This window comes from Megascapheus bottae, chromosome 2, assembly GCF_031878675.1.
Source record: "Megascapheus bottae isolate mThoBot1 chromosome 2, mThoBot2.hap1, whole genome shotgun sequence".
Classification (NCBI taxonomy): domain Eukaryota; kingdom Metazoa; phylum Chordata; class Mammalia; order Rodentia; family Geomyidae; genus Megascapheus; species Megascapheus bottae.
The window spans coordinates 86,839,995-86,865,402 of NC_143510.1; the positions used below are offsets into that span (position 1 = coordinate 86,839,995).

The 25,408-nt window shown below is 42.0% G+C and overlaps 1 protein-coding gene across 1 annotated transcript in view; it reads right to left on the bottom strand.

Annotated features, from left to right (window-relative positions):
* Large1 (LARGE xylosyl- and glucuronyltransferase 1) overlaps positions 1–25,408 on the bottom strand; it is a 449,296-nt gene that overhangs the window by 84,232 nt on the left and 339,656 nt on the right. The window contains exon 8 of the mRNA XM_090328589.1: positions 3,532–3,636. Within this exon, the coding sequence (XP_090184715.1) occupies positions 3,532–3,636 (105 nt within the window). The remainder of the gene's footprint in view (positions 1–3,531; positions 3,637–25,408) is intronic.

The following is a 25,408-nucleotide window of genomic DNA, read 5'->3' on the forward strand; positions in this document are numbered from 1 at the left end:
GCTGACACATGGACAGTGGCTGGGAATGGACCACTTCCGTGCAAGGATGTGGGAGGTACTGTTTAATCCACCTGAATAGTTACAAGCTCTGTGCTGGGGCCTGCCTGGTCATTCACAGCTGTTCTGGCTCAGTTAACTTTATTTGGATGGAAATACATTGTAAACAGTTCCAGTAAGAACAGAGGGGAGATGAAAAGCAGATTTCCCTTAGTCTTTTAAGGTCCTTTGGGCTTTGTAAAAGCAGACGGTGAAGTGGGAACTTGGCTGGGTATCTTAAGGAGAATCTCTGTATCACCAGGTAATTGTACGAATGAACCTTCATGCGTGCTAAGGTGCTTGGGAAGAGTCTGGCGCATAGCAGGTACATTTCACAAGCACAGCCAAATCTGAATTATTCAGGAGAAGAAAAAACTACAACCAATTTTTGAAATGTAACAGACGAAGAATCCTAGATTCACCACATTGGATAAAGTTTAAAACAACGGGTCTAGAAGGCAGATATCCTAACTCAGATGTCTCATGCTTTTTCTGGGAATTTTTCAAAGTACAACATAGTTAGGAAATCGTAAACTATGAAAAGCTTTTTTCTAGGTAGAGGGAAAAGGTACTGTATGATGTCTGGGTAAATGAAACACTAGGAACCTAGTTGACTGAAGCAAATCCCAGTGAATCATGTATCCACTATTTTAAAGGGGGCCCAATGTTTTGATCAGATAAGTAGTAGAAAGAGACAAGGTGTCAAAGACTAAGATGTATTGCATACTTGTTTTGTGCCAAGTTGGTCACCTTAGGCAAGTGTCCCTGTTAGTTGATGACTCTTACATAGTAAGAGTATTGCTATCTCGGGGCCGGGAGTTTGGCCTAGTGGTTAAAGTGCTTGCCTAGCATGCATGAAGACCCGGGTTCGATTCCTTGGTACCACATACATAGAAAAAAGCCAGAAGTGGTGCTGAGGCTCAAGTGGTAGAGCTCTAGCCTTGAGAAAGTCCAAGGACATTGCTCAGGCCCTGAACTCAAGCCCAGGACTGACAAAAAAAAAAAAAAGTTGCTATCTCAGCTTACAAGGTCTGAGGAGGTGGAGCTACACGACCAAGCTCATATGGCTACAATTCTGGCCTTGATGTGCTAGAGTTCACCCAGGGGGCTTTGTTGGAGAGACCCTCTGTGGAGTCTGTAGATGGCTGGGGTTTAGGGTGAAGGTTTCTTCCTGCCAACCTCTCAATTTCCATGAAACTGTACAATAACAAATTCTCACTGTGAAAGCCATTTCATTACAGTGTTACCTGAACACTCTCTTAATGATCATTTGGTGTCTCTAATTTCCCAGTGGACCTATCACTGGTAACTGGGATTTCCTAATCTGCTCTGTAATTTAAGTACCAGCACTCTCAGGGCCTATCAGTTGGGAGCTGAAATGGTTTAAATCCTGGTGTGTCTCCTGTCTTTGCATTCTGTAACAAACGTAGAGGGGTAACAGAGGATATGTCATTTTTATCATAATAAATTCTCTGGTGGGGGGGCATGCTGTCCTTCTCCCTGTAAGCTTGGATTGATGACCTATGAGTTTTGTTTTATGCAGATAACTGTGACCTTTATACTGCATCCTCAAGGCAGGGTAGTATATCTCCATGTGACATTTTCTATAACCATATGTTTCAAAGGAAAAGAAGTAAAAATGCAGACTAGGGTGTGTCTGAGAATTCTCTGCTCCTGCCCATGAACATGAGAGTCTCTGGCTCTCTAGAAGTCTGGAAGTCAATGTGACAGATGATTTGATTCCCAAAGGAAAGTGCACAGAGCCTTCTCTTTGGCCCATAATGGGGTACGGCTCACCCAGGGTCCAACCTTAAATACACTGTGTAAATAGCTCCTCAGTGAGCTGGTTAAGTATGACATGTTTTGCCAGAGCAGGCTCTTCAAGGTAAGGTTCAAGGTTCTCCGTTTAAAAAAAAATAGGGTATGTAGCATGTATAATGTAGCATATTCCTGGAATCTCACATTTGAGAGGCAGAGGTAGGAGGATTGTGAGTTTGAAGCTAGCCTGAATAAAAGAGAGACCCTGTTTTAAAAATCCAAAACAAAAGTCGTTGACACTGATGCCATTCAAGCACAAATAAGGAAGATGAGTAGTTAACACCGCAGGCTCTCTTACTTTTTAAGGTTGCAGCCTTGAAAACTTTGAGCGCAAGATTCCTCTTGTGCAAAATACAGATAAGAACAGCACCTGTCTCCTGGGTTCAGTGTGAGGATCAGATGAGATTAACACATACAGTGCCTGGCTAATAATACCTAGTTGGTAGGTAGAGGCTCTGCTTAACTTGTTAACTGTCAAAATACTTCCCTCCTTGCTACTACTGAAAGAGTTATGGTTCTATTCCTCCTCAGTTCCCCACTGCCCTGACCCCTCACAGGGAATCCTCGCACTTGCCTACTACCCAGCGACTAAAGCGTTAATATCAGTACAGTGGTGGGAAAGCAATGGACTCCAGCAAAAGCTGTGTATCTGAGAAGGGTGGTGGCTACAGATAGCCTGACATGCTTGATGTCAATGGCAACTGCCAGTTAAGGCACAACACCCATCTTCAAGATTGGCCTTCAATATAGGGCTCCCTGGCTGTCACATCTGGCTGGGCAGGGTGTGAAACTGGGCTTTCTTTCTTTTTCCTCCTCCAGTTTTGACCTCTATTCTGACCTTACCTCTGAAAGCTGGCATCCTTTGTCCTTTCTGGAGTCTGACTCATCAGCTCTCAGAGATGACTTTTGGCTCTTTTCACTTAGGATTGGACTTAGACTTTAGGGTAGGCTCTACATGGCATCTTCAGGTGATGCTGTCCTAAGACACCTGCCCTAACCCAACACACCTGCTGGTCTCATACACTGGGTTCCAGCTCTTCCTTGCTTCACCCATATCACCGTTCCCTGAGCTCTACTGCTCTGGACAAAGACTAAGTCTGCATCCTTTGAGGGCAGGAGACTACTGGTGTAGCAGTGAGGATGAAAGGGGAGAAGAGATGAATCCAGAGGGTATGTCCCACACAGACATTGTTCGTTCTATGAGCCTGTTGTGTCTGACACATGTAGTGTGGGCCTTCATGCCCACTTAGCATTCAGGCAGTTGTTGAATGAATGATACCAAAAGAGGAGAAGCAAGATCGGAGCTAGGGAACAAGGTAGAATTTGAATCTGACACATGCTGTTTGAGAACTATGCTATCTGCCAGGTGTAAGGTATGGTGTACTTGCTTGTACTTTTTGAACACGGGAAGGCACATGACATACTTTTGTCTATGAGCTATGAGCAGGGGCTTAAAGGGCCATTACTTCTGCTTCTTTCTCAGCTTATACATGGAAGTATGTGGCAAGATGAATCCTGATACCTGCAGGGAGCAAAATCCCCTGCATACCTAAAATATACATGACTTGAGACTGAGAAAAACGTATCACTGTCAATGTCCCCTCCTTGAAGGATAATTGATCACCTTGTCACCTTTTATATAACCCTTGCCCATACCAGTCTTATGGTTTGGTTTACCTGTGTTGTAGCCCCTTCCAAGGGCTGGCCATGGGCGGTGATTTTTCCATAGGTTTCCAAGGTACCAGTCACTCTGGTTCTCTACCAAGCCCAGCACCTGCTGCCCTGTGAAGTAGAGAACACAGATGTTTTAGAAGTTGAAGCTGAGATTTCAGGCCAGGGAGTACTGAACACTGGATGTAATCATGGCACATCAGGACGACAGCAGCTTTCATTCCGAGAGCTTTAAGAGTCTGACCCTAATGTTTAACTTGCATGGACATAGTTCATTCACACAATTAGGCAATTGTTTTTATTACTCTTATTTGGTAGAGAAGAGATGGTAGGCCAGATTAGTCACTTACCCTATCCAAGGTCATCTAGTTTCTCTGTGACAAATCTAGAGTCCTATCAGATGCCATGTGCCAACATATCACATGCCCAAATATTCCAGTTCTAACAGTTCCCATTGTGCATTAATTGATCAGCCTTTTCTAAGTATGGTCTAAGACTAATTTTTCATCAGAGAAGAGGAAATGATCCATGTTTGAGGAAAGTTCATAGACAAGAGCCATCCTGTGAGCAGAAACTTATGGTACATATGTGTCTTTATACTCCCTCTTTCCTCTAAAATATATCTGTCTATGCCAACAAGCATCATATCAGTTCAGGAGTGTGGTCTAAAGGGATAATTGCTCATCTCTCCTCAGAGCTGGGCTTTGATGTTGGCCTCATCTCTAGTGAAATGCAGCATCTCTCAACAATCAGGCTTCAAGTCCATCTTTTAGGTTGTCTCTGGGATGTGGGGGCGACTAAGTCTGGGTAGAGCATTGGACCTACCAGGCTTTCCTTACCCACTTCCAGTATATAAATAACACTGGTAAAAGACACTCTCCTAGGGCTATCATCAATGCCATGTAAACCAACTAGGAAATGAGACATCAGCGTGCTGGTTTTCACAACCGCTGATGGAACTAGTATATCGATCTACAATCATCTGACACGCAATTCTTTTTTTCCATATATTTTTTATTGTAATTAATAAAAGGGTTACATTATATTCACCAGATAGAAGGTGCATTACTTCACATACATTGATACCAAAGGGTATCATTGAGAAAGCTCATGTCTTGGTCCCCATTTCCCTCCCTCCCCATCCCCACTCCCCATCTTGTTTTCCCCCCTTCCCTATCCTATTTCAAATAACCAAATATGCATATATACAATATATCAGATAAGGTGAACTACTGTAACAATATGAGATAACCAAGGGACAGCAAAAGAGATGAGAGATAACATAGTACATTAAGGACAGCAATCACTCATTATATGGCTTTTGATTCTATATCCTGGAGGTCCTTCCATTTAGCATCATACTATATGGCCTATGTATCTAGATTTTGTTCTATTGTAAATCTCTGCTAGGAAAGCCCAAGGTTTCTACTGATTATGACAAATGAGGGAGACTATTGAGCCTATGTTCCTTTGAGTCTGGCTTCACTTAATATGATTTTTTTCTAATTCTTTCCATTTCCTTACAAATGGGGCAATGTCGTTCTCTGACAGCAGCATAGCATTCTATTATGTATAAATATCACATCTTGTTGATCCACTCATCAACAGGGGCATCTGGGTTGGTTCCAGATTTACTATGGTAAATAGTGCTGCAGTGAACATTGCTGTGCTAGTGGGTTTAGTATGTCCTTGTTTCTGGATGATTGGGTAAATGCCAAGTAGTGGAATTGCTGGGTCATAGGGGAGCTCTATGTTTAGTCTTTTGAGGAACTGCCATACTGCTTTCCATAGTGGTTGAATGAGTTTTCACTCCCACCAACAGTGTAGTAGTGATCCCTCCTGGCTACAACCCCTCCAACATTTGTTGTTATTAGATTTCTTGATCCTGGCCATTCTAACTGGAGTGAGGTGGAATCTTGGGAGTTGTTTTGGTTTGCATTTCTTTTATGGCCAGAGATGTTGAGCATTTCTTCATGTGTCTATAGGCCATTTTTGTTTCTTCTTCAGAGAAGACTCTCTTTAAGTCTTTAAGACTCTCTTTAAACCCATCTTTTAATGGGATGGTTGTTTCTTTGGAGATTAGTTTTGGAGTGATTCAATTTTTTGAGCTGTTGATATATTTTAGATATGAGGCCTTTGTCTGTTGTATGGTTAGTGAAGACCTTCTCCCATTCTGTAGGCTTTCTAGTTCAGTGTATCTGCTTTTACCTCTAGGTCTTTGATGTACTTGGAGTTAATCCTGGTGTAGGGTGACAAAGAAGGATCCAACGTTAGTTGTCTACAGGTGCTTAACCAGTTCTACCAGCACCACTTGTTGAAGAGGCTGTCTTTCTTCCATTCTATTTTTTTTGACACCCAATTTTTTCTACTGTTTCAATGTATTACTGCTTACCCTTGCAACCAAAGTTTGAAGAACACAGCATAAATCTATATATGACAGAGAGGGAAACTGAGTCTAAATAACTAATAACTAATGGTTGTATAAGTAATCACTGTTGCCTACCAAAGTTAACTGATGCCTTTCAGAGTGAAACTCTTGGGCCACTCTGGAAAATAAAGTACTTTCTTGTCGTGTCAGAGCCCAGCAACATGTTAAGAAAACACAGCAGTTTTCTTAGAATACCACACTGGGTGATATAGGACCTTCTTGGTACGATGACAGCTCCCTGAAACGATGGTGTGTAAGTTTGGTGTAATTTATCTGATCAATTTATAGAGCTCCTATCTAAATCATCAATCCAGCACAAATACATAAATTAGAAGCATAGGAAAAATACTACCTACCACCCATTTTGTCATCGTATATGATCACATCCAAAACTTGTAGAATCCCTCAGACAAATATATCTCTAATTCAGAGAGTTCAAGAGCCAATCAGTTTTATACCCAACTTGCTTGGGATGGTTCTGTAAAAACAATAGACCCAAAAGGGAAGACACTCTGAGCTGAGAAGTAGATGCCCAGTACTGACTGTGTGACAACCCTGCTACATCCCTCATCTGAGGATGAGGTAGGATGGTGAGGACAGGATGCAGAGGAGAAGTGTTTCTGGGGGAGACAGATGGCTCATAATTACTAAGGACCCTAGACTGGCATTGCAATCTATTTGGCATGATCATAGGTGTCACATACTACCAAATGGAAATAATCTCTCATTGTGTTTAAGATGATCATCAGAATCTCAAGTATGTTCAACTTCACCTACCTCTGAAATCTAAATTTTGTGGCTGACATCATGTGTGTGAATTTTCTTTTGTCTTAAACTACTACTTTAGAAAAGCCTCTTCTTAGCCACATGTTGGTCCTGCCCAACAAAAACACATGGTAATGTTGCTTCCAGCCTCATTTTCTTTCTCATTTAGATGCCCTCCATGCAGGAACTACAGGGACCACTGATTATCTCTCACAGTGCTTTCACGAACTCTAGCATGTAGAACTCCAAGTCAAAATCCCATCTTACCTTCACTACTGCATTAGATGGCAGACAACTCTGGTCAGTACATCCTATTGGTATATCCAACCTTTTAAAGGTTAAGGGAATCCTATTCAGACATATCCATTTATACATACTCATTTCTGACATCGCATGTCCTATGTAGTATCTCTCTCACACAACAAATGTGTGAGAACTCAACAAATGTATGCTTTAGAAATGGGTTTAAAGGGGATGGCACCACCGGTCAAGATGCATGGTGAATACCATGCATGAACTGACATGTTGAGTTGATGCCCCTTTATGAACTAAAGATAATAAATAAAAAAACCAAAGAGGGAAAAGTAGTCCGGTGGGCAATTCTGTCTTGACTGGGGATCTCACTAAGGTTATCTTGTGTGAATGCCCCCTGCATTTGTGAAGCTGCGCTCTTCCATTCACCAATGTCAATGTACTTCCATGCAGCTGGGTACACTGGAAGTGCTTTCTGAGTGATGTGGACAATGGCAAAGTCCAGGTAGCGGTCCCTAAAGTGTCCTATTGTGGCTCTCATCCAACATGTTTACATATGTATTCTGTCCCCAGCGGTCTACATGGCATTTAAAAACAGCTTCCTGGGTAACTGAGATGCACTCTGAAGAGGAAGAATTACTGACTGGAGACAGGACGTTTTTTCCACTTCTTCAGTAAAGGGTGAGATTCACCTGCAGGAACCCCTGCTATGCAAGAAAGTCACGAGTTATCTAATTTTAGGTCATAAGCCAGCAGATTTCAATGGGGTCTCCAGAGCTATATTTCCTACGCTCATTAATGTGATCAGGAAAATGAACTCAGAGCCAGATGGCCTTTGATCAAATCTTTACATCTCTACTTCCTAACTGTAGAGCTCTGGATCAGAGACTTAAGGTCTCTGTGTTTGTCTGTTCTCCATTCATTTGTGAAACGGTGTTAAAGAATAGATACTTCAGAATGAGATTTTTTTTTCCCCCTGTGGGCTAGGTACAAATTAATGTTAGGAAAAGGAAGCTGTGTTCACCGATGATTCAAACAATACCACTGAGAGTACCTAGAAAATAGGTGTTCAGTAGGTATTTGCTCCTGTCATTATACCTAGAATTCCCCTGCCCCTTGTTTTGCCCCATCTTCTTTCCTCCTGAGTAGATATGGTCCTTTCCCTGTCAAAGCTTTGGTTCAGCTTCATATTGATTGACATTCACTTCATCTCAAGCAGCACACAAAATACTAAGGAATCAAAGTCAAAATATAGTCCTTGCCCTAGAGGCAGAAGAGGAGAAAGGTAAACAATTATGAAACAACCTGATGCCTACAATGACAGAAACACTGATAAAGTTGGAAGAATGGAAAACAGAGAACAACCGATTTTGTGTGCAGCTCAGTGATGCTTGTTTGGCATTAGATGTCACCCCTAAAGTCATCTATTTTGTTCCTTGCAGCATTTCAGGTTGTCCATCTCCCACACAGACTTTCAACTTCCCCTCCAAGATTTTCTGGTAAGGGTGCTATCTAGTATTAGTCATCTACAAATAGAGGTCATTTTTATTCCCTGGTGACAGTGTGGATGACACAACCATTACAGTTCAGCAGTAAGTGGCATCTAAATCCTGGTCTCAAGAGTTCCAAGTTCAAAACCTTCACCTTGATTATGCAAGGGACTCTTCCACCTGCCATCACACAGAGACATACAATCTCAGGGGATGCTACGGGGGCACTGACATGGTGTTGACACGCCATCCTGACTCACTGTGCCTTCCTCACTGCCTGTCTCATCTTCTTAGGCATTATTATAATAAAACACCGTGACTAACAGAAAAAGCTCCGTCATTGTTTTCCCATGCTAGTCCTGTGGTTATGATTAAGTGCACTGTTCTCCATCTTCCTTACTCTTGGCACAAGTGAACTTATGAAAATGAAGCTGTCTTCTTTGCTTATTCATACATCATCACTAACAGTCAGACAAGATTGAACAAGCTTGCTAGTCTGCTGGAGCTCTGGTACTGGTGTCACCAGCCAGGAGACGGATGGCTCTGGGCTAGCAACTCCCTTTTCTCCAGCCTTCTGCAGCTTCTGGCTCCAGGCAGAGTTGCTGTTGTTCAGTAGGTAGGATCCAAGCAGCAGGAAGCCATGCTGACTCTACATGGTACAAATGCTATGAGGAGGTCAAGTTCAATATCTGAGCCCTAGGTGTGAAGAAGGAGCATGGTCAGTTTTGTTTTGTTTTTTTTTTTTTTTTCCTGGTGTCAGTACTAGGGCCTGAACCAGGGCCTTGAGCTTTCACTTACCTTTTGCTCAAGGCTGGTGCCATTTAAGTCACAGCTCCACTTCCAGCTTTATGGGGTAGATAATTTGAGGTAAGAGTCTCCTGGACTTTCTTGCCCAGGCTGACTTCGAACAGTGATCCTCAGATCTCAGCCTCCTGAACAGCAAGGATTAAAGGAGTGAGCTGCCAGTACCTGGCTATGTCTTACTTCAGAATGCACTGGCCATGTGTAACCACTCTGAGACTCCATTTGCACTTAAAAGGCCTACCTCTTCCAGGTATGTGTGTGCCTGACATACCAATTGCCTGGCTCCTCCTAGAGACTCATATAAGGCATTTCTCTTCCTCCTTTCTGATGGTCATTGCTTATATCCAGGTTTTCCTACCCAAGGTCTAACATCAACCCTAGACTGGACTCTGCGAGATTTGATCTCAGTGCCTTCCAATCCTGACCTGTTGTCCACAGCCTTTAATATCTGTGACCCCAGTCTCCCACTGGACATTCTGTCCATTCTTCTCCATCTATGCCAGAAATCTGGGCTTGCTCCATTAGTGCTTTTTTATTTTTGCTGTACTTTTTATCAACTGATGAGGAGATCTAATATGATACTCCCCCGACAGGCCAGACCTCCTTCTACCCATCTCTTCTTATTCTTCAGACCACCAGCAGCTTGCCATCTTCCACTGACTGCTCAATTACAATCTTCAACTCAAGCTGACCCAAATCAAATCCACCATCCTTTTCTGTTACATAATGGTATGCCCCTCCTCTGAAAAAAATGTTAGCCCTGTAGAGACTTAACTTGTCCATGAAGCCAGCCATATCTGAATCTGTCTTGACACCTTTCTCTCTTCATAGTCTCACTATAACCAAAGGCCCATGCTCTAACCATCCATATGTCTCTTCATCTTTCAGGACTACCTTAGCAGGTTTCTATCTGATCTTTTTTCTCCCCTTCCAGTATCTTTTACCCTTCAATTCTGCTTATCTAACCCAGCAACATTTGAAGGCACACATTTTGCAGACTTTGTGCTTTCATGTTTAAAATGCTGTTTAAAATGCTGTTGGGATCCAGTACACTGCAAATAGATGAATAAATGGCTGGATGAGTTAATGATAAATATTATCACCACTGGTCATCCTAGCCTGTATGTGATAGGCTGTTGTAGGATGCAGCAGAGGTGGGTATTGACTGACTAACCTCTCCAGGTAAAGCCCAAGAGCAGATAGCTGTCACCTTGATCTGTAAGGTGCCTTCTATGAAGGCTCCTTTGTATACCCCATGAAAATTCCTGGATACTCAGCGGAAGACTGCCCATTACTGCTGACATCAAACCAGCTGTGTTTATGCCACTTGTTCAATATTAAAATGTTAAAACCAGAGGGAGTCTTGAGTATAGCAGAGAACAAAACCATGCCCTCCCAACCTCCTATTTATTCTAATAAGCTGGTTTCCAATAGAAAAGCCTTTAATAGTACATTCAGTGCAGGCCAGGATGTCTATAATAAGAAAAACATATGGTATCACATTAGCATTTGCTAGACATCCTGAAAGAGCTGTTCCCTGGCCTCAGGTGCCCCTGGCTAGCAGGCATAGAATAATAAAACATCTCCTGAGATGACGCACACAAAAGGGTATTCAAACAACCCTGAATAGGTTGCATAGGGCTGGTTCTTAGCTTGCATGTTTCACAGCTTCTGCTTTAGTTTTTCAGCTCTAGTTCCAAACACTCCAACTTCGATGAGCCATGAGCTCTTAGTCATTCCTCTGGAACCATCTACCTGTACATGAGGGAGGGGACTGTAATGCTGTCACACATGGTCAGTAGAAGGCCTAGGACTCTGACTCTGACTTGAAGCTCAATGCCTCTTGGACTTGCCTGCTGCTTTGTTCTCTAAACCTTTATATAAGTCTCACTTGCTTCAAATCCTATCTAGTTTATCCTTGTCAAGTTCCTGTGAGTGAAGTCTGGAGTTCCCATTTTCTTCACTGATACCTGGTGATACTGTCTCCACCCCAGGTCTTCATGGGACTCTTAACCAGGCTTATGTTCCAGGTGTATACAGCATGGTCCTAGAGTGGGTCATGGACTCACATAATGGTCACACAATTTGTTTCCTGGGGGGGGGGATTTCAGTTCTTGATCAGAGACACCCACCCCAGCATATTCACTGCCCAGCCCTGATTTCATGCACAGGGGAAGACTCCACCCTTCCTGATGTCTAGGGCTGAGGCTCATTCCTCTAACTGAAATCTGAATCTGTGTCATTGTGGAAGGCTGTGAAGGGCTGATGCGTTCATGGAGAGTTGTGGCTGATTCTCAGCTGTGACTGAGAAATGAGCTTTTTTTCTGGGGAGAAGCTTCCAGGTGCTGGGTGGGTTCAGTGAGACCTTGCATGGCATGGCTGTCATCTAGCAGGGACTTCTTGAACCTCTACTCTACACCATGCTTTGTCAAATACTTTGGACACACTGGGGAGAAAAACACCAATTTCTGCCCTCTGGACGGATCTCTATATGTAACTTATCATCCAGCCTAGTTAGCACCTCAAGTCTCACTGAAGCAATTTCTCTCTGGGGTTGGCTGGGATTTTTCTTGAATGAGGACTTTGTGCATGGCAGGTTTGAAGGTCTTCGGGTGATGGTAGTCAGGTCATCACCTACTTCTATAAAAGAAGACTGGACGGGATGGCTTTTAACACTTGAGCAAGAATTTGTGACACTAACTCAGCAATGAGCTCCTTAATGCACCATGTAGGGAATATGCACCATGGTGCATTAAGTGTACTGGAACAGTGCACGTATCAGGAAAGCCCCTCTGTGAGCAGCTGCTCCAGGCCCCGAGATCTGTTCTTATCATGCAGCAGTTCAGAGATGGCCTCAAACACCCCCAGGAGGGTTGTACTGTGCTGCTTTTTAATTTTTTAAATCTTTCTGAAAGGAAACTGAGGTTTAGAGAGGTATAATCATTGGCAGATGTCTTGCTATTGGGAAGCCATGTTTCTACTCCTATCTCAGGAACAGGATCCATCTAAAAAGAAAGAACATCTCTTTCCAGGGTTAGGGCCACAGCTGGCAGTAGCAAGGATCAGGCTGCCAACATATCTAGACCACCATTATCATATGCCACCATCATCAGCGGGGATGAGATTCCAGGATGCTCCTCGGAGCCTATGAGGGGGTTTGGAGTTGTGATTCTCATCAGTAGAAATCTCAGGATGCTGAGGGGTCCTGAGGCACATCTTGCCCCAGAGCAACCAGGCCTGAGGCTTTGAAAAGAATCCAGTGTCGAATAAAGTGCCAGACGATGAGTCCACCTGCCAAGATTCAAAACCACGTCTCCCTTACTAAGTACCTGAGACAACCTAACTTAATTTATGGTTTGAAAAACTCCTGTTCAATCTCCAATAATGATTTTTGTCTTCTTCCTTCTGTGATCTTTGATGTTCTTTTTTTATATTTTTTATTGTAATTAATATAAGGGTTATATGATATTTGCCATATAGAAGGTGCATTAATTCACATACATTGATACCCTATCACATGTCTTGGTACTCTTTACCCTCCCCACCACAGCCCCCCCCATCTTGGTTTTCCCCCCTTCCCTATCAAATTTCAAATAACCAAATACAAATAAATTCAATATATCAGATAACAAAGTGAGGTACTGTAACAATATGAGATAACCAAGGGACAGCAAAGGAGATGAGAGACAACATAGTACATTAAGGACAACAATCATTCGTTATATGGCTTTTGTTTCAATATCCTGGAGGTCCTTTCAATTAGCTTCATACTATATGGCCTTATGTATCAAGGTTTTGCTCTCTTGCAGATCTCTGCTAGTAGAGCCCAAGGTTTCTACTGATTATGACAAATGAGGGAAACCATTGAGCCTAAGTTCCTTTGAGTCTGTCTTACTTCACTTAATATGATCTTTTCTAAGTCTTTCCATTTCCTAACAAATGGGGCAATGTCGTTTTTTCTGACAGCAGCATAGAATTCCATTGTGTACAAATACCACAACTTGTTGATCCACTTATCAACTGAGGGACATCTAGGTTGGTTCCATATCTTTGCTATGGTGAATAATGCTGCATTGAACATTGTTGTGCTAGTGGATTTAGTATACCCTAGATTCTGGATGGTTGGGTAAATGCCAAGTAGTGGAATTGCTGGGTCATAGGGGAGTTCTATGTTTAGCCTTTTGAGGCACTGCCACACTGCTTTCCATAGTGGTTGAATGAGTTTGCACTCCCACCAACAGTGTAGTAGTGATCCTTCCTGGCCACATCCCCTCCAGCATCTGTTATTATTCGTTTTCCTGATCCTGGCCATTCTAACTGGAGTGAGATGGAATCTTAGAGTTGTTTTGATTTGCATTTCTTTTATGACCAGAGATGTTGAGCATTTCTTCATGTGTCTATAGGCCATTTTTGTTTCTTCTTCAGAAAAGACTCTCTTTAAGTCTCTGGCCCATTTTTTAATGGGATGGTTGTTACTTTGGAGATTAGTTTTGGAGTGATTGAATTTTTTGAGTTGTTGATATATTTTAGATATGAGGCCTTTGTCCGTTGTTTGGTTGGTGAAGATCTTCTCCCACTCTGTAGGCTTCCTAATTAATTTACTAGCTATGTCCTTTGCCATACAAAAGCTCTGCAGTTTAATGCATTTCCACTTATCCAGCCTTTCTCTGATTTGTTGTGATTTTTGGTCCTTATTAAGAAAGTTTCGACCTGTGCCAAGGAGGCCTAGTGTATCTCCCATTCCTTCTTGTCAAGTTTTCAGTTTGTCAGCTTTTACCTCCAGGTCTTTGATCCATTTGAAGTTAATTCTAGTGCATGGTGACAAAGAAGGATCCAACTTTAGTTTTCTGCAAGTGCTTAACCAGTTCTGCCAGCACAACTTGTTGAAGAGGCTGTCTTTCTTCCATTCTATTTTTTTGGCTCCCTTGTCAAAGATTAGGTGGCCATAGGTCTGTGGTTTAATATCTGGGTCTTCAGTTCTATTCCATTGGTCTTCAGGCCTGTTCTTGTGCCAGTACCAAGCTGTTTGCAGAGCTGGTTGGCTGTCTCCCAAGTGGTACTTTTATCATACTGGCTCCCAGGATGCACAACTGCCATCACCTCTCTGCCTTGGTCTCTGTCAGGGAGGCAGGTCTGGCCTGAGTCCAGCCACCGCCTCTTGTCTGTGCTTTTTTGGGTGTGATTCTTCATAAAAGCACAATTCTTTTGCATCTTTCAGGTGGCTCACTCAGGTGTCCCTCACTGGCCAGTAGGAATAGGAAGACAAGTGCCTGGTGGTTCCTTGTAGAACTGTACAAAAGATTTGTTTATAAGATTGTAAGGGCCAAAATTCCAGTTCTGTCTTTTCCCAGTTATTGTACAACTCCAAGTGCTTCATCTTTGAACTTTCATTATTTATTTTGTGAACTTTTAGCTCTTATTACATTTGAGGCAGAGTCTTGCTTTCTGACTAGATTGCAATCATCTCATTTCTGCTTCCTACCATACCTGTGATGACAGGTATATGTCACCATGCCCAGCCTTTTTCTGTTGAAATGAGATCTTACACTTTTTTCTTTGAATGGAAAACCTCCTGATCTCCATCTCCTTCAATTGCTAGGATTACAGGAGAGAGCTATCAACATCTAAATGGTTTTTATGTTTTAATAATAGATGTTCATTGAATTCACCCTGTTTCTATTAAAAGGTTGCAGTGAGAACAAGATGAAATGGTATAAATTTTAAAAACTGTATTCAATTTTGAAAATGTTATCATTATTACCAAAAATTTCTGGGTAGTAATAATTTAGAAATTACTTCTTTTGACACTGACTTACTAATCAGATCAACAGGTAAGCAAGTACTCAGAAAAAAGCAGAGCTACATTGTTCAAGGAAGATTTGAAGACTGTCAAGTTGCTGGGTAACAAACCCATCAAAAAGATTTTTCTTTCTTTCAGAAGAGTGTGGTATGGTAATGCTGATAATACATTCATTAGGCAGACAGACCTTCTCTAAGGTCAGGTACATGCTGACAGAGAAAACTTACAACAAGAAAAGAACATCAAAAACTAGGTCTTTAAGTGGTTTCAATTGGAATCATCTGAGAAACCCCCAACAATACCTAGAAGTGAATACCAAGACCATATATGCTGGACCCTGACTTCCTTACCCCAAATTCCCTACAGGGCAAGCAACAAACATAACACACAAACAATACACAATCCTGGGGTAAGACAAATGGGTCCTCCAGTAACCTACAGATACCTCATTCATTGAAAGCCTTCTGAGTGCTCTCCTCACACTAGAAAATTCCCTTCACAAGACAAGGACATCATGCCTGTAATTGTTAGCTAGGAATGCTTTCCTGGCATGGTATTAATGTACTAGCAATGAGAACACATTGGACTTTGCAATAGATTTTGCATCCTTTCCAAGAGAGTAAACAGAGGTATCCAAGTTCACGTGGGCAACAGCTATGCCTGGCAACATCACAACATTGTGGTGGCAGTGTTGGGAAAGAGCAATGGAGTGGATACTTATTTGTGTGTATGTGAGTATGCACACGTGCGTGTGTGCTTGTGGTTGTATGTGCACACATGCAGGTTATAGCTGAGCAAAGAAGGCTTGGCTGCAAAACTTAGTCAAAGGCTCCTTTCCAATCTAAATTTGCTCACTTGTTCATTCAGCCATTTGCTTATTTATCCAGTCATTCACCCAAGTTATTCAGTGTTGATTACATGCCAAGCACTGTTCTGGGCTCTGAGTGGTAACCAAACAAGACAAAAACAAAATAAAAAAAATCCTCAAATATGGAAGTTTTCACTGGAGTGAAAGCCAGACCACAAATAGACAGGGCACAATGTTACTTAGAGAGGAGGTGCTATGAAAAATAAAGCGAAGGAGCAGGTCAGGGCCATGCCCTGCAGAACAGGGGCCTGGCAAGCAGCAGGATGTGACATTTCAAGAGAAAGGGCATCTTCTGTTGCCCAAGGATGCCAGGGAGAGGAGAAAGACAGGCAGGTGAGCAGAGAGGCCAGGGCATCCCTGAGCGCCTGTGCCAGGTGAGCTGGCTGTGTATGAGTGCTGTAGTCCCTGGCTCAGCCAGGAAAGTGCCTGGGATGACATTTGTTCCTCATTTAGCACTCATAGCCATTTGAGAATGAATAGGTCAGGCAGCATCTGACTGCATGGTGGATGATGTCAGATTAATGTTTCAGAGCCATCAGAAAGAGGAAGCAATGCCCATTTGGGTAGAGAGAAAGCTCTGCATAGAAAGGAGTTCCTCCATCAGACTAGGGTTGTAGATGGTTCAATGGAATACCCTGGAAAATGGCTGCAGCTCTCCCATCCCTGTTAGTCAAAATCATTACCATTTCAGTGAATGAATATCACAGCTCCCAAAAGGATCAACTCTATTGCTGTAAAAAATTTACCAATGCAAAGCATGAAGACTCACCAAAGGGCCAGCACAGAGGTGCTATATCATATGGGGTGTCAGAGGAACCGAGAATGCCTGAGCTACACTGCCTGGACCTGGAGTATGTCTGTGTTCTGTTTCCACCTTTTCCTGAAGGAAGAATGCTGAAGGAAAGCAGTTCTCCAGTGCAGGTATCTGCAAAGGATGCCCTACTGCTAGCCGATCCTGATTTCTCTTTAGGGAGTTCTAGGTAAGAGAATCCTTTGCAACTAAATAACAGGATTATCACCGACTTCATGGAAGAGATGAACATGTTGAATGTCCCTCAACCTGAATTCCAAAACCACACATTTTCTTCAATCAGAAACTTTCTGAATACTTAGCATGATGCTACAAATGAATAGCTCACACCATGTAACTTATTAAAATATGATTTAACAATTAACTTCAGGCTTCTAAGAGAGCTTTTTATGTTTAGACTTTGGTCCTGTCTCTGAACTATGTAATAAATGTAACAATTCCAAAACTTAGAAGGAAAAAAATGATCCCCAAACCCAAACACTGTTTTCTGTCTTATTTTGGATACTCAATCTATAATTCCTTTTGCAGCAAGAATCAAATAGACATTTTTTTTTTTTTACTTTGGCTGACAGGAAACTCTGACTTCAATTTGTAAAATCACACAGGAAACAAGGACTCATACATATATCCTTTTAGTTTTTATGTAAGGAATTAGTTTTTAAATAAGTAGTTGGCTAAAATCTTCTGTAAAACCAAGTAGGATATCTCTGAGTGATAAATTCTATTTTTTCCTTATTTCATGATTTTTGCCCGTGAGCTTTTGAAAGCTGTTTCCCCTCTTCTAGTTTGAGTGAGCCATGATAAACTAACTTTGGGTATATCACCACAGAAAAATTTGGACTCACCATACTGAGAACTGATGCTATCTTTTCTGCAGTTTCATTGGACTGCTACACATGAGCTTTGGCTTCATTTCCCAGGAACAACTAGAATTCCCTTCCCAGAGGTGGCCAGATCCAGTGAAGGATGGGCCTGTACCATAATTCTGACCTGAGCATGCCCCAGCAGCAGCTCTGCCAGCTCTTCATGCTGTATCTCTGGCTATCTGCCTGGCCATCTTTCTGTACTTTTTTCACTTGGTCCTGGATAAACTCACCTAAAGAGAGACTTGTTTCTCATCTCCATCTGGCTTCTACCAGAGGTCTGGGTTTGCTAAATGTTTTCTCAGAAACCCAAACCATTTGGAATCACTTTTGAAACTACCTTTCATCTCTTTCCAACTTATTATTATTTTTTTTGCCACTTTCCTGGGGCTTGAACTCAGGGCCTGAGCACTGCCCTTGAGCTTTCTCAAGACTAGCACGCTACCCTTGAGTCATAGTACCACTTCTTGTTTTTTTTTTATATATGTAGTACAGAGGAATTGAACTCAGGGCTTTGTGCATGCTAGGCAAGCACTGTACCACTAGGCCAAACTCCCAGCCCTCTTTCCAACTTGATTTTGAAAGCTCACTGGAAGTGATGTTAATTTAACTGTATCTAATCAGTGTTGGGTCAAGCAACAGAGAGAATGCAGAGGCTCAGATTCATAAGAACCAGAGATTACATAATGGGGAAGGCAGAGAGAAGCCCAGGACTACCAAAGCCCTGCTCCTGATGCCCTGCCACACTGAAAAGCATTCTGACCCCAATTTAGCATATGGGGTCTCTCGGCAAGGCATGCCGTTTCAGCTTGCTCTAAAGATTAGGGTCAGTTGTGAAACTGCTGGATTTCATACTCCCACAATTACTTCATTTACATGCAATTTTTCAGGGTGCGATGTCCTCTAAACCCATTAATTACAGATTTGTCTTCCATGATATTTCAACCATAATTTTCCTACTGCTAAAAGCAAACCAAAGTTCAGAAGTGTCTCCTAGTAAACATTATGGGTGTATCTGGCAGAAGATCAATGTGTATGTTTGTAAGACGTGACCAGTGACACAGCCAGGAAGGGATGATGGGGAAGGGAGATACAGAAGAGGATGGTTCCTGGGTTTTTAAGTGGAGTATAGTTGGATAGGCACACAGGGTAACAATGTCTGGCAACCATTAATTGCATATTTCACATTAGTTGGTAAAGAGGGATTTGAATGTTCCCAACATGAAATATGATAAATATCTAATGTGATGGGTGTACTATATTACCTTGACTTGATTATTACACATGTATACTTGCATTGCATGTGCACTGTGTCCTATAAATACATATATACCATACTTACTATACATGTGTTAAAATTAAATAATATATATGTACTTTAAAACAGACCAGCCCCTTAAAGGGGGAAATGAACTGCAAAGGATGGAAGACCTACTGCCAGTGTCCCCCTTCTTCCTTGCCGAGTGTTTACGTTAATAGCTGGGCATGCAGGAAGCTCACTGTCTCTATGTCCTGTTTCTATCAATTGGACTCTGCTCATCTAGGGGGAGCAGAGATTGTTTCCAGACCTGATTATGCCAGTTCTTGTTGTTGTAATTCAGAGCTCTGAGCAATTATTATGTAAATCTATTAAGAGTGTAGAAAGACAGTTGTTTTGTAGACTTAAGCTGAATTCTTTAGAAAAACCTGCCACTGAAGAACTGCTTTAAACAAATTGCCTTTACATATGTTAAGAGGAAAAGATAATGAAAAAAAATAGCCTGATTCTGCATTCCTGTGCATAAAGACTGTGTGGGTTTTTGTTGTCGTTTTTTGGTGCTGATCTTGGGACTTGAACTTAGGGTCTGGGCACTGTTCATGAACTGTTTCTGCTTAAGGCTAGAGCTCTGCCATTTCACCTACAGCTAGCTTTTTGTCTGTCTTTCTTTCCTCTTTTCTTTTCTTTTCTTTTCTTTTCGCTTCCTTCCTTCCCTTCCTTCCTTCCTTCCTTCCTTCCTTCCTTCCTTCCTTCCTTCCTTCCTTCCTTCCTTTCTTTCTTTCTTTCTTTTTGGTGGTTAACTCCATGGATTTTCTTGCCCTGGTGGCTTTGAACCTTGATTCTCATATCTCAGACCCCTTATTAACTAGGATTACAAGTGTGAGCCACCAGCAGCCAACCTAATACTAATTCAACTTTAAATACTAGAACTGTACATTGCAGAAGAAGTACCCATTCCACAGGAAAAATGGGGCCCAACTGAAGCCCATGGTCTTGCATGCTATGGCATTGAGCACTTACAGCCTTTTCCTATTTCACATCTAAACTGTCTCTACATTTCCTCCTAGGCCGTGGCCAGCGCTGTGACAATCTGTGCAAGCAGCACTACAAACAGGTGACAAAAAACCTGGTTAAGGCAACATTGTTTTGAGACAGGAATGGTACTTTTGCCAATAACATTCTCCTAGTACATACAGGGCTCCCTGAATTCTGACACTCTAGGACCACAAAATAACTAATCTAATAGGTATCTACTAGTGTTCCCCACAGACAAAGGCTTCTCATGTGTCTCATCAGCTGTATCCATTTCTTCCACCTTTCCTCACAGCCCGGCAGAGTTTGGATATATCACTGTTTTCATAGTTTCAAATTGAAGTTTTTGGTGTGCCTGTGACTTCAAAATCCATGCTTCATTTAAGCATAGTATAATGTTAAACACCTTATTAAGCCTTTCTGACTTTGTACTTGATCTTTTCCATTTCAATTAACATTCTACTGAAGAGTCACTGGATGAAAGGCATCATGGAAATGGTAGAACCTGTTATCAATGCAACCTTTTAGCTTCTAAGAGTCTCACTCCATTCCACTTATGCAAGTTAGGACGGAGGGTGACCCACTAACTTAAGTGTAGAGCTCTGTGGGATGAGTCATTTGGAAGAGCTTGGGAGGTGGGGGTGGCGAATGGCAGCTCAGAGCTAAGAGAACTTGACACACCACTTAGTCATCTTCTGCACACCAGGAATAATGTGCAGGGGTGAGTGAAGACATTTAAGGAGCCGCACAGGAGGACCAGGAGTAGGAACAGGAAAATTTGTTCAAGACCAATACAATTTTGCAATTCAAGATTGTGGGTGTGAGGCAACACTTTGACTTGTCTAGCTGTCACCAAAAGTAGGCACTCAAGCAATCCTGTGCCTTTCCTTCCTTCCTCCCTCTCTCCTTCCCTCCCTCCTCCTTCCTTCCTTCCTTCCTTCCTTCCTTCCTTTCCTTCCTTCCTTCCTTCCTTTCCTTCCTTCCTTCTTTCCTTCCTTCCTGTGGGTCATGGGGTTTGAACTCAGCCTGGGTGCTGTCCCTGAGGCTCTTTAGCTCAAGGCTACCACCCTACCCTTGAGCCAAGCCCCACTTCCTATATTCTAGATGTTAACTGGAGATAAGAGTCTCAGGTCCTATTGTGCCAGGGCTGGCTTTGAACTTGATCCTCAGATCTTAGCCTCCTGAGTAGCTAGGATTACAGGTGTGAGACACTGCACCCGGCTTCCTGTGTCATTTCTACTTATGCACGGTAATCATTGGACAGTTATCATTCAATATTTAAGAACAAGAGTATTTAAAAATGTTTGCCACTAATCACCTTTCTGTATGTGCTTGTTTTGTTAATTCAGTAATCACTTAATCAACATCTATGAAGGATACCAGATGGGTTTTGTCATTTAACAAAGGAAGACATAGCTAAGATATAACTGTTGATCTTATGTGTCAGAAACATGTATGCATGATATAAAAGACAGATGATTAAATGTGCCCCAAATGAAAGATCACTAAAACCCAATGTAAATATCACAGAATATACATGTATATATATGTAATGTGTATGTATACCACATATGCATATATGTGTGTGGTGTGTGGTGTGGTGTGTGGTGTGTGTGTGTGTGTGTGTGTGTGTGTGTGTGTGTCCTAAGGGAACAAGAAGAAGGAGTCACAAGGGAGGTGACATTTGTGTCAGGATCTTAAAGTACATTTAGTAGGTAGCATAGAAGGTAGTAAGCTATTCCAAGCTGAGAAGTAGTCTTTGTAGCAAGGGAAAAGTAGGTTATAGCACCACCCTGCAGCTGACACCTGCAGAACCTGGGCCAGTTCTTTACATCCTACTCTTTTTTATTTTTATTTTTTTTTTTTGCCAGTCCTGGTACATGAACTGAGGGGTTGAGCATTGTCCTTGGGCTTTCTCAAGGCTAGAGCTCTACCACTTGAGTTACAGCAACACTTCCAGCTTTTTCCTGTGTATGGGGTATTGAGGAATCAAACCTGGGTCTTTGTGCATGCTAGGCAAGCACTCTACCACTAGGCCAAACTCCCGGGCCTACTTTCTACTCTTTATCAGCCTGGTCTGCTAAAACTTACTTGCAGTTTGTTGAAAGGATGAGCAATTGTATCTGTCAATTAACTATTTGGTGCTCAATCTACACTGCAGAGGTGTCTAATAAGTGAACTGTGAATTTTTACTATTGTTATTAGGAACAAAATATAGGAAGAAAGAACAAAGGCTCAAGGTGTGAATACAGAAATCTGGTCTTGATGAACATGGAAAGTAGAGATGCATTGCACTGACTAACCAGAAACAAGAACATGAAAACAATCCCTGCTTTATTTTTTTTCCCCTTAGGATTTTAAGAATCACAGTAGCAACAATGAAGACAATAAATAGAAATGGCTCCTAGATACTGAGAAATGGGCAGGGTGGTTAAAATGTATTATTTTTTCTTATGTCTTCCAATAATCTTAGAAGATTGTAAGTGACATCTACTATTTCACAGAAAAAGAAAAAGAAAGAAAAGAACAAACCCAGGGGCCTAGTGGTAGAGTGCTTGTTTAGCAGGCATGAAGACCCAGGTTCGATTCCTTGGTACCACGTACACAGAAAAAAGTCTGGAAGTGGTGCTGTGGCGCAAGTGGTAGAGTGCTAACTTTGTTTAGGAAAGCCAAAGGACAGTGCTCAGGCCCTGAGTTCAAGCCCCAGGACTGGCAAAATACAGAAAAAAAAAAAGAAAAAGAATAGAAGACACTGAACAACTTGCCCATGAAAGGATGGTAAGAAGTAGTGAGCCGGTATACAAACCAGGCCCACTGGACTCCAAAGGTTCATGCCTCATGCTCTTTCACTGTGGATGAAGCAAGCAGAGTGAAGTCAAATGAAGTTTGTATGGTATCACAGGGTTTGGTATGGCTTAACGTCTTGTAAGAATGGAATCCCTCCTTTCATAGTTCCTTGCTCACTTTTATGCTGTTCTGTTAGCTCAGACATCCCACTACTGTTTTTGAGCAGCAGCAGACAATAAGACAGGTGGCTCTTCACTCTGTAAGCTGGTCCATGGTGCATCTCAGCCCACATTGTGCACAGATGGGCTTCTGTGATGCTCTGGAAAACTTTACAGTGCAAAGCCCAGTGATGGCACTATATATCAGTCCCTCACCAGGGCCTTTCAATCTCACAGTGGCATGCTGATAGCGAAAAGCTTGCACACCATAAAGCTAACTACAGTAGCAGAGGCTGAGAGGGAATGTTTAAAGAGAATGAAATGCAATTTCCTCTTCTATCAAGCCTACGCCCAACTTTGTGGGCCGAATTTAACTCTCCTGCTGAGTTTTCATTGCCTCTGGACCATGTCTTCATTAGAGCAATTAGCTCTTAGCAATGGTGGGCACTGGGATCCTCTGGAGAGGTTTCATAAGAACACATGTACCTGGCCATCCCCATCTCAGGAGATTCTAATTTGCTAATTTCCTAACTCTGGGTTGACCAGGGAAGTAGCTTTTAAAAATATAGTTCCTTAGGTACCTGGGTAACTAGCAGTATGGAGGATAATAATTCTTGAAAAACAAAATTCTGGCATGGAAAAAAACTCCTAAAAATGCTAGATCAAAACAAAGATGTGTGTGTGTGTGTGTGTGTGAGTGTGTGTGTGCACATAGTTGTGTTCGTATATGTGTGAATAAAAGGAACAGTTTAGGCAAGTCCTCAGGGTCAATAAAGAAAATGTACAAGCAGGTTGAGGCAGTACCTGAACGGTGGAATATGCTCATGAAGTCTGTACTAAGCATTAGTTTCCATGAGGCAAGCACAGGAAAAGGAGAAATATATCAGTATCAGGAAAGAGAATAAACAGAGAACAAAGATAAGGCAGATCCCTCCAAAAATCACCTTTTCAGCAGGAGAGGCCTGTGGAAGAGCAGAGGAGATGCATCTGGGGGAAGCACAGTAGTACTTTTGCACATCTTAGCTAGGCCCAGCATTAGGTGGTTCAGGGATGGAATTCACAGCGAAACCATCCATTTGAAAGCCACTGTGGATGGACCCTGTCATTCTGCAGAGGCACATGCAAATTCTATCTAGCTGAGGCAGGAGGATCCTGATTGGAGACCTGCCAGGAGACTCTATCTCACCCATGCCACCTAACAGAAAAACAAAACAAAACAGAAAAACAACAATGAATCATTTTCTAAAAGACTGCTAAATAGAATCATCACACACAGAACACCAGGATGTCAAATATACTTAAAGAAATAACAGGAAGTAGGCAAAAGCTTAAAAGTAAGTCTATGGATTCTTCCTCTCTCTTCCCTTTGGAAGGCCAGACTTTCTCTAACACTGAATAATCTACCTTAATGACTCATTTGTAATGATTAGAATAACAGGGATGATGACTGTGACTTGTGAATTCGGGTGATAAAGTTTATACAGATACACGTTTTAACATTCTCCCTCAGTGTCTGTCAGTCTGTATGTCTGTCACTCTCTGTCTCTGACTCTGCCTGTTTACTTTGGGAGAAGCCAGTCTCCATGCTACATGCTCCAGGGAGGTACTCCTGTAGGGGAAACAGAACACTCCTGGTCCCTGGCTCCCACCAATTTGCCAGCAAAGTGGGTGAGGTACCTGGAATGCCACCTGTGCAGCCCAAGCTGATTCATGACAGTGACTGTAGAAGAGATCCCAAAGGAGAACTGCTTAGCTGGAGTCCCTTCTGAATTCCTAACTGGTAGTCATAATAAATAATTTGTTTTAAGCCATTAAGTTTTATTGTAATTCTTTATGTCTAAACAGATCACTCTACAGAGTATGAAACATAGGAAGAGAATGAATGACCCAATGCATTTGAGAAGGAATCAAGTGTAAGACTAGAAGACTAGTAGTCAGCTGACTGAACAACAGAAACACTGAAGCTTAAAGAATGGATTAACACCATCAGTGTGCTGGGAGAGAAAATCACTGTCAACCTAGGATGGTAAATAACAGTAAAACATGTTTCAGGATGGCAAAGTAGTCATTTTTTTACACGATCAAAGCCGGATTTTACAAGTAGTAGATCTTACTAAGGGTAAATTTTAAAAAGTACCACATAAGGAAAAGTCTGAAATGTGAGAAGAACAGATATTACAATTTTTAAACATATCAACTGAACAATGAAAATTACTACCAAGACAGGATGGAACAGCATCCTTTAAATAATTAAGTGTATGCCAAGTATGGTGGTACATGCCTGAGATTCCATTTTTTCACATACTATCAATAGGTAAAAATTACACTAAAGGGGCCGGGAGTTTGGCATAGTGGTTAAAGTGCTTGCCTAGCATGTACGAAGATCCGGGTTCGATTCCTTGGTGCCACATATATAGAAAAAAGCTGGAAGTGGTGCTGAGGCTCAAGTGGTAGAGCTCTAGCCTTGAGAAAGTCCAAGGACAGTGCTCAGGCCCTGAGCTCAAGCCCAGGACTGGCAAAAAAAAAATTACACTAAAATGACATTTGCAGTGATAACAACGTATTAG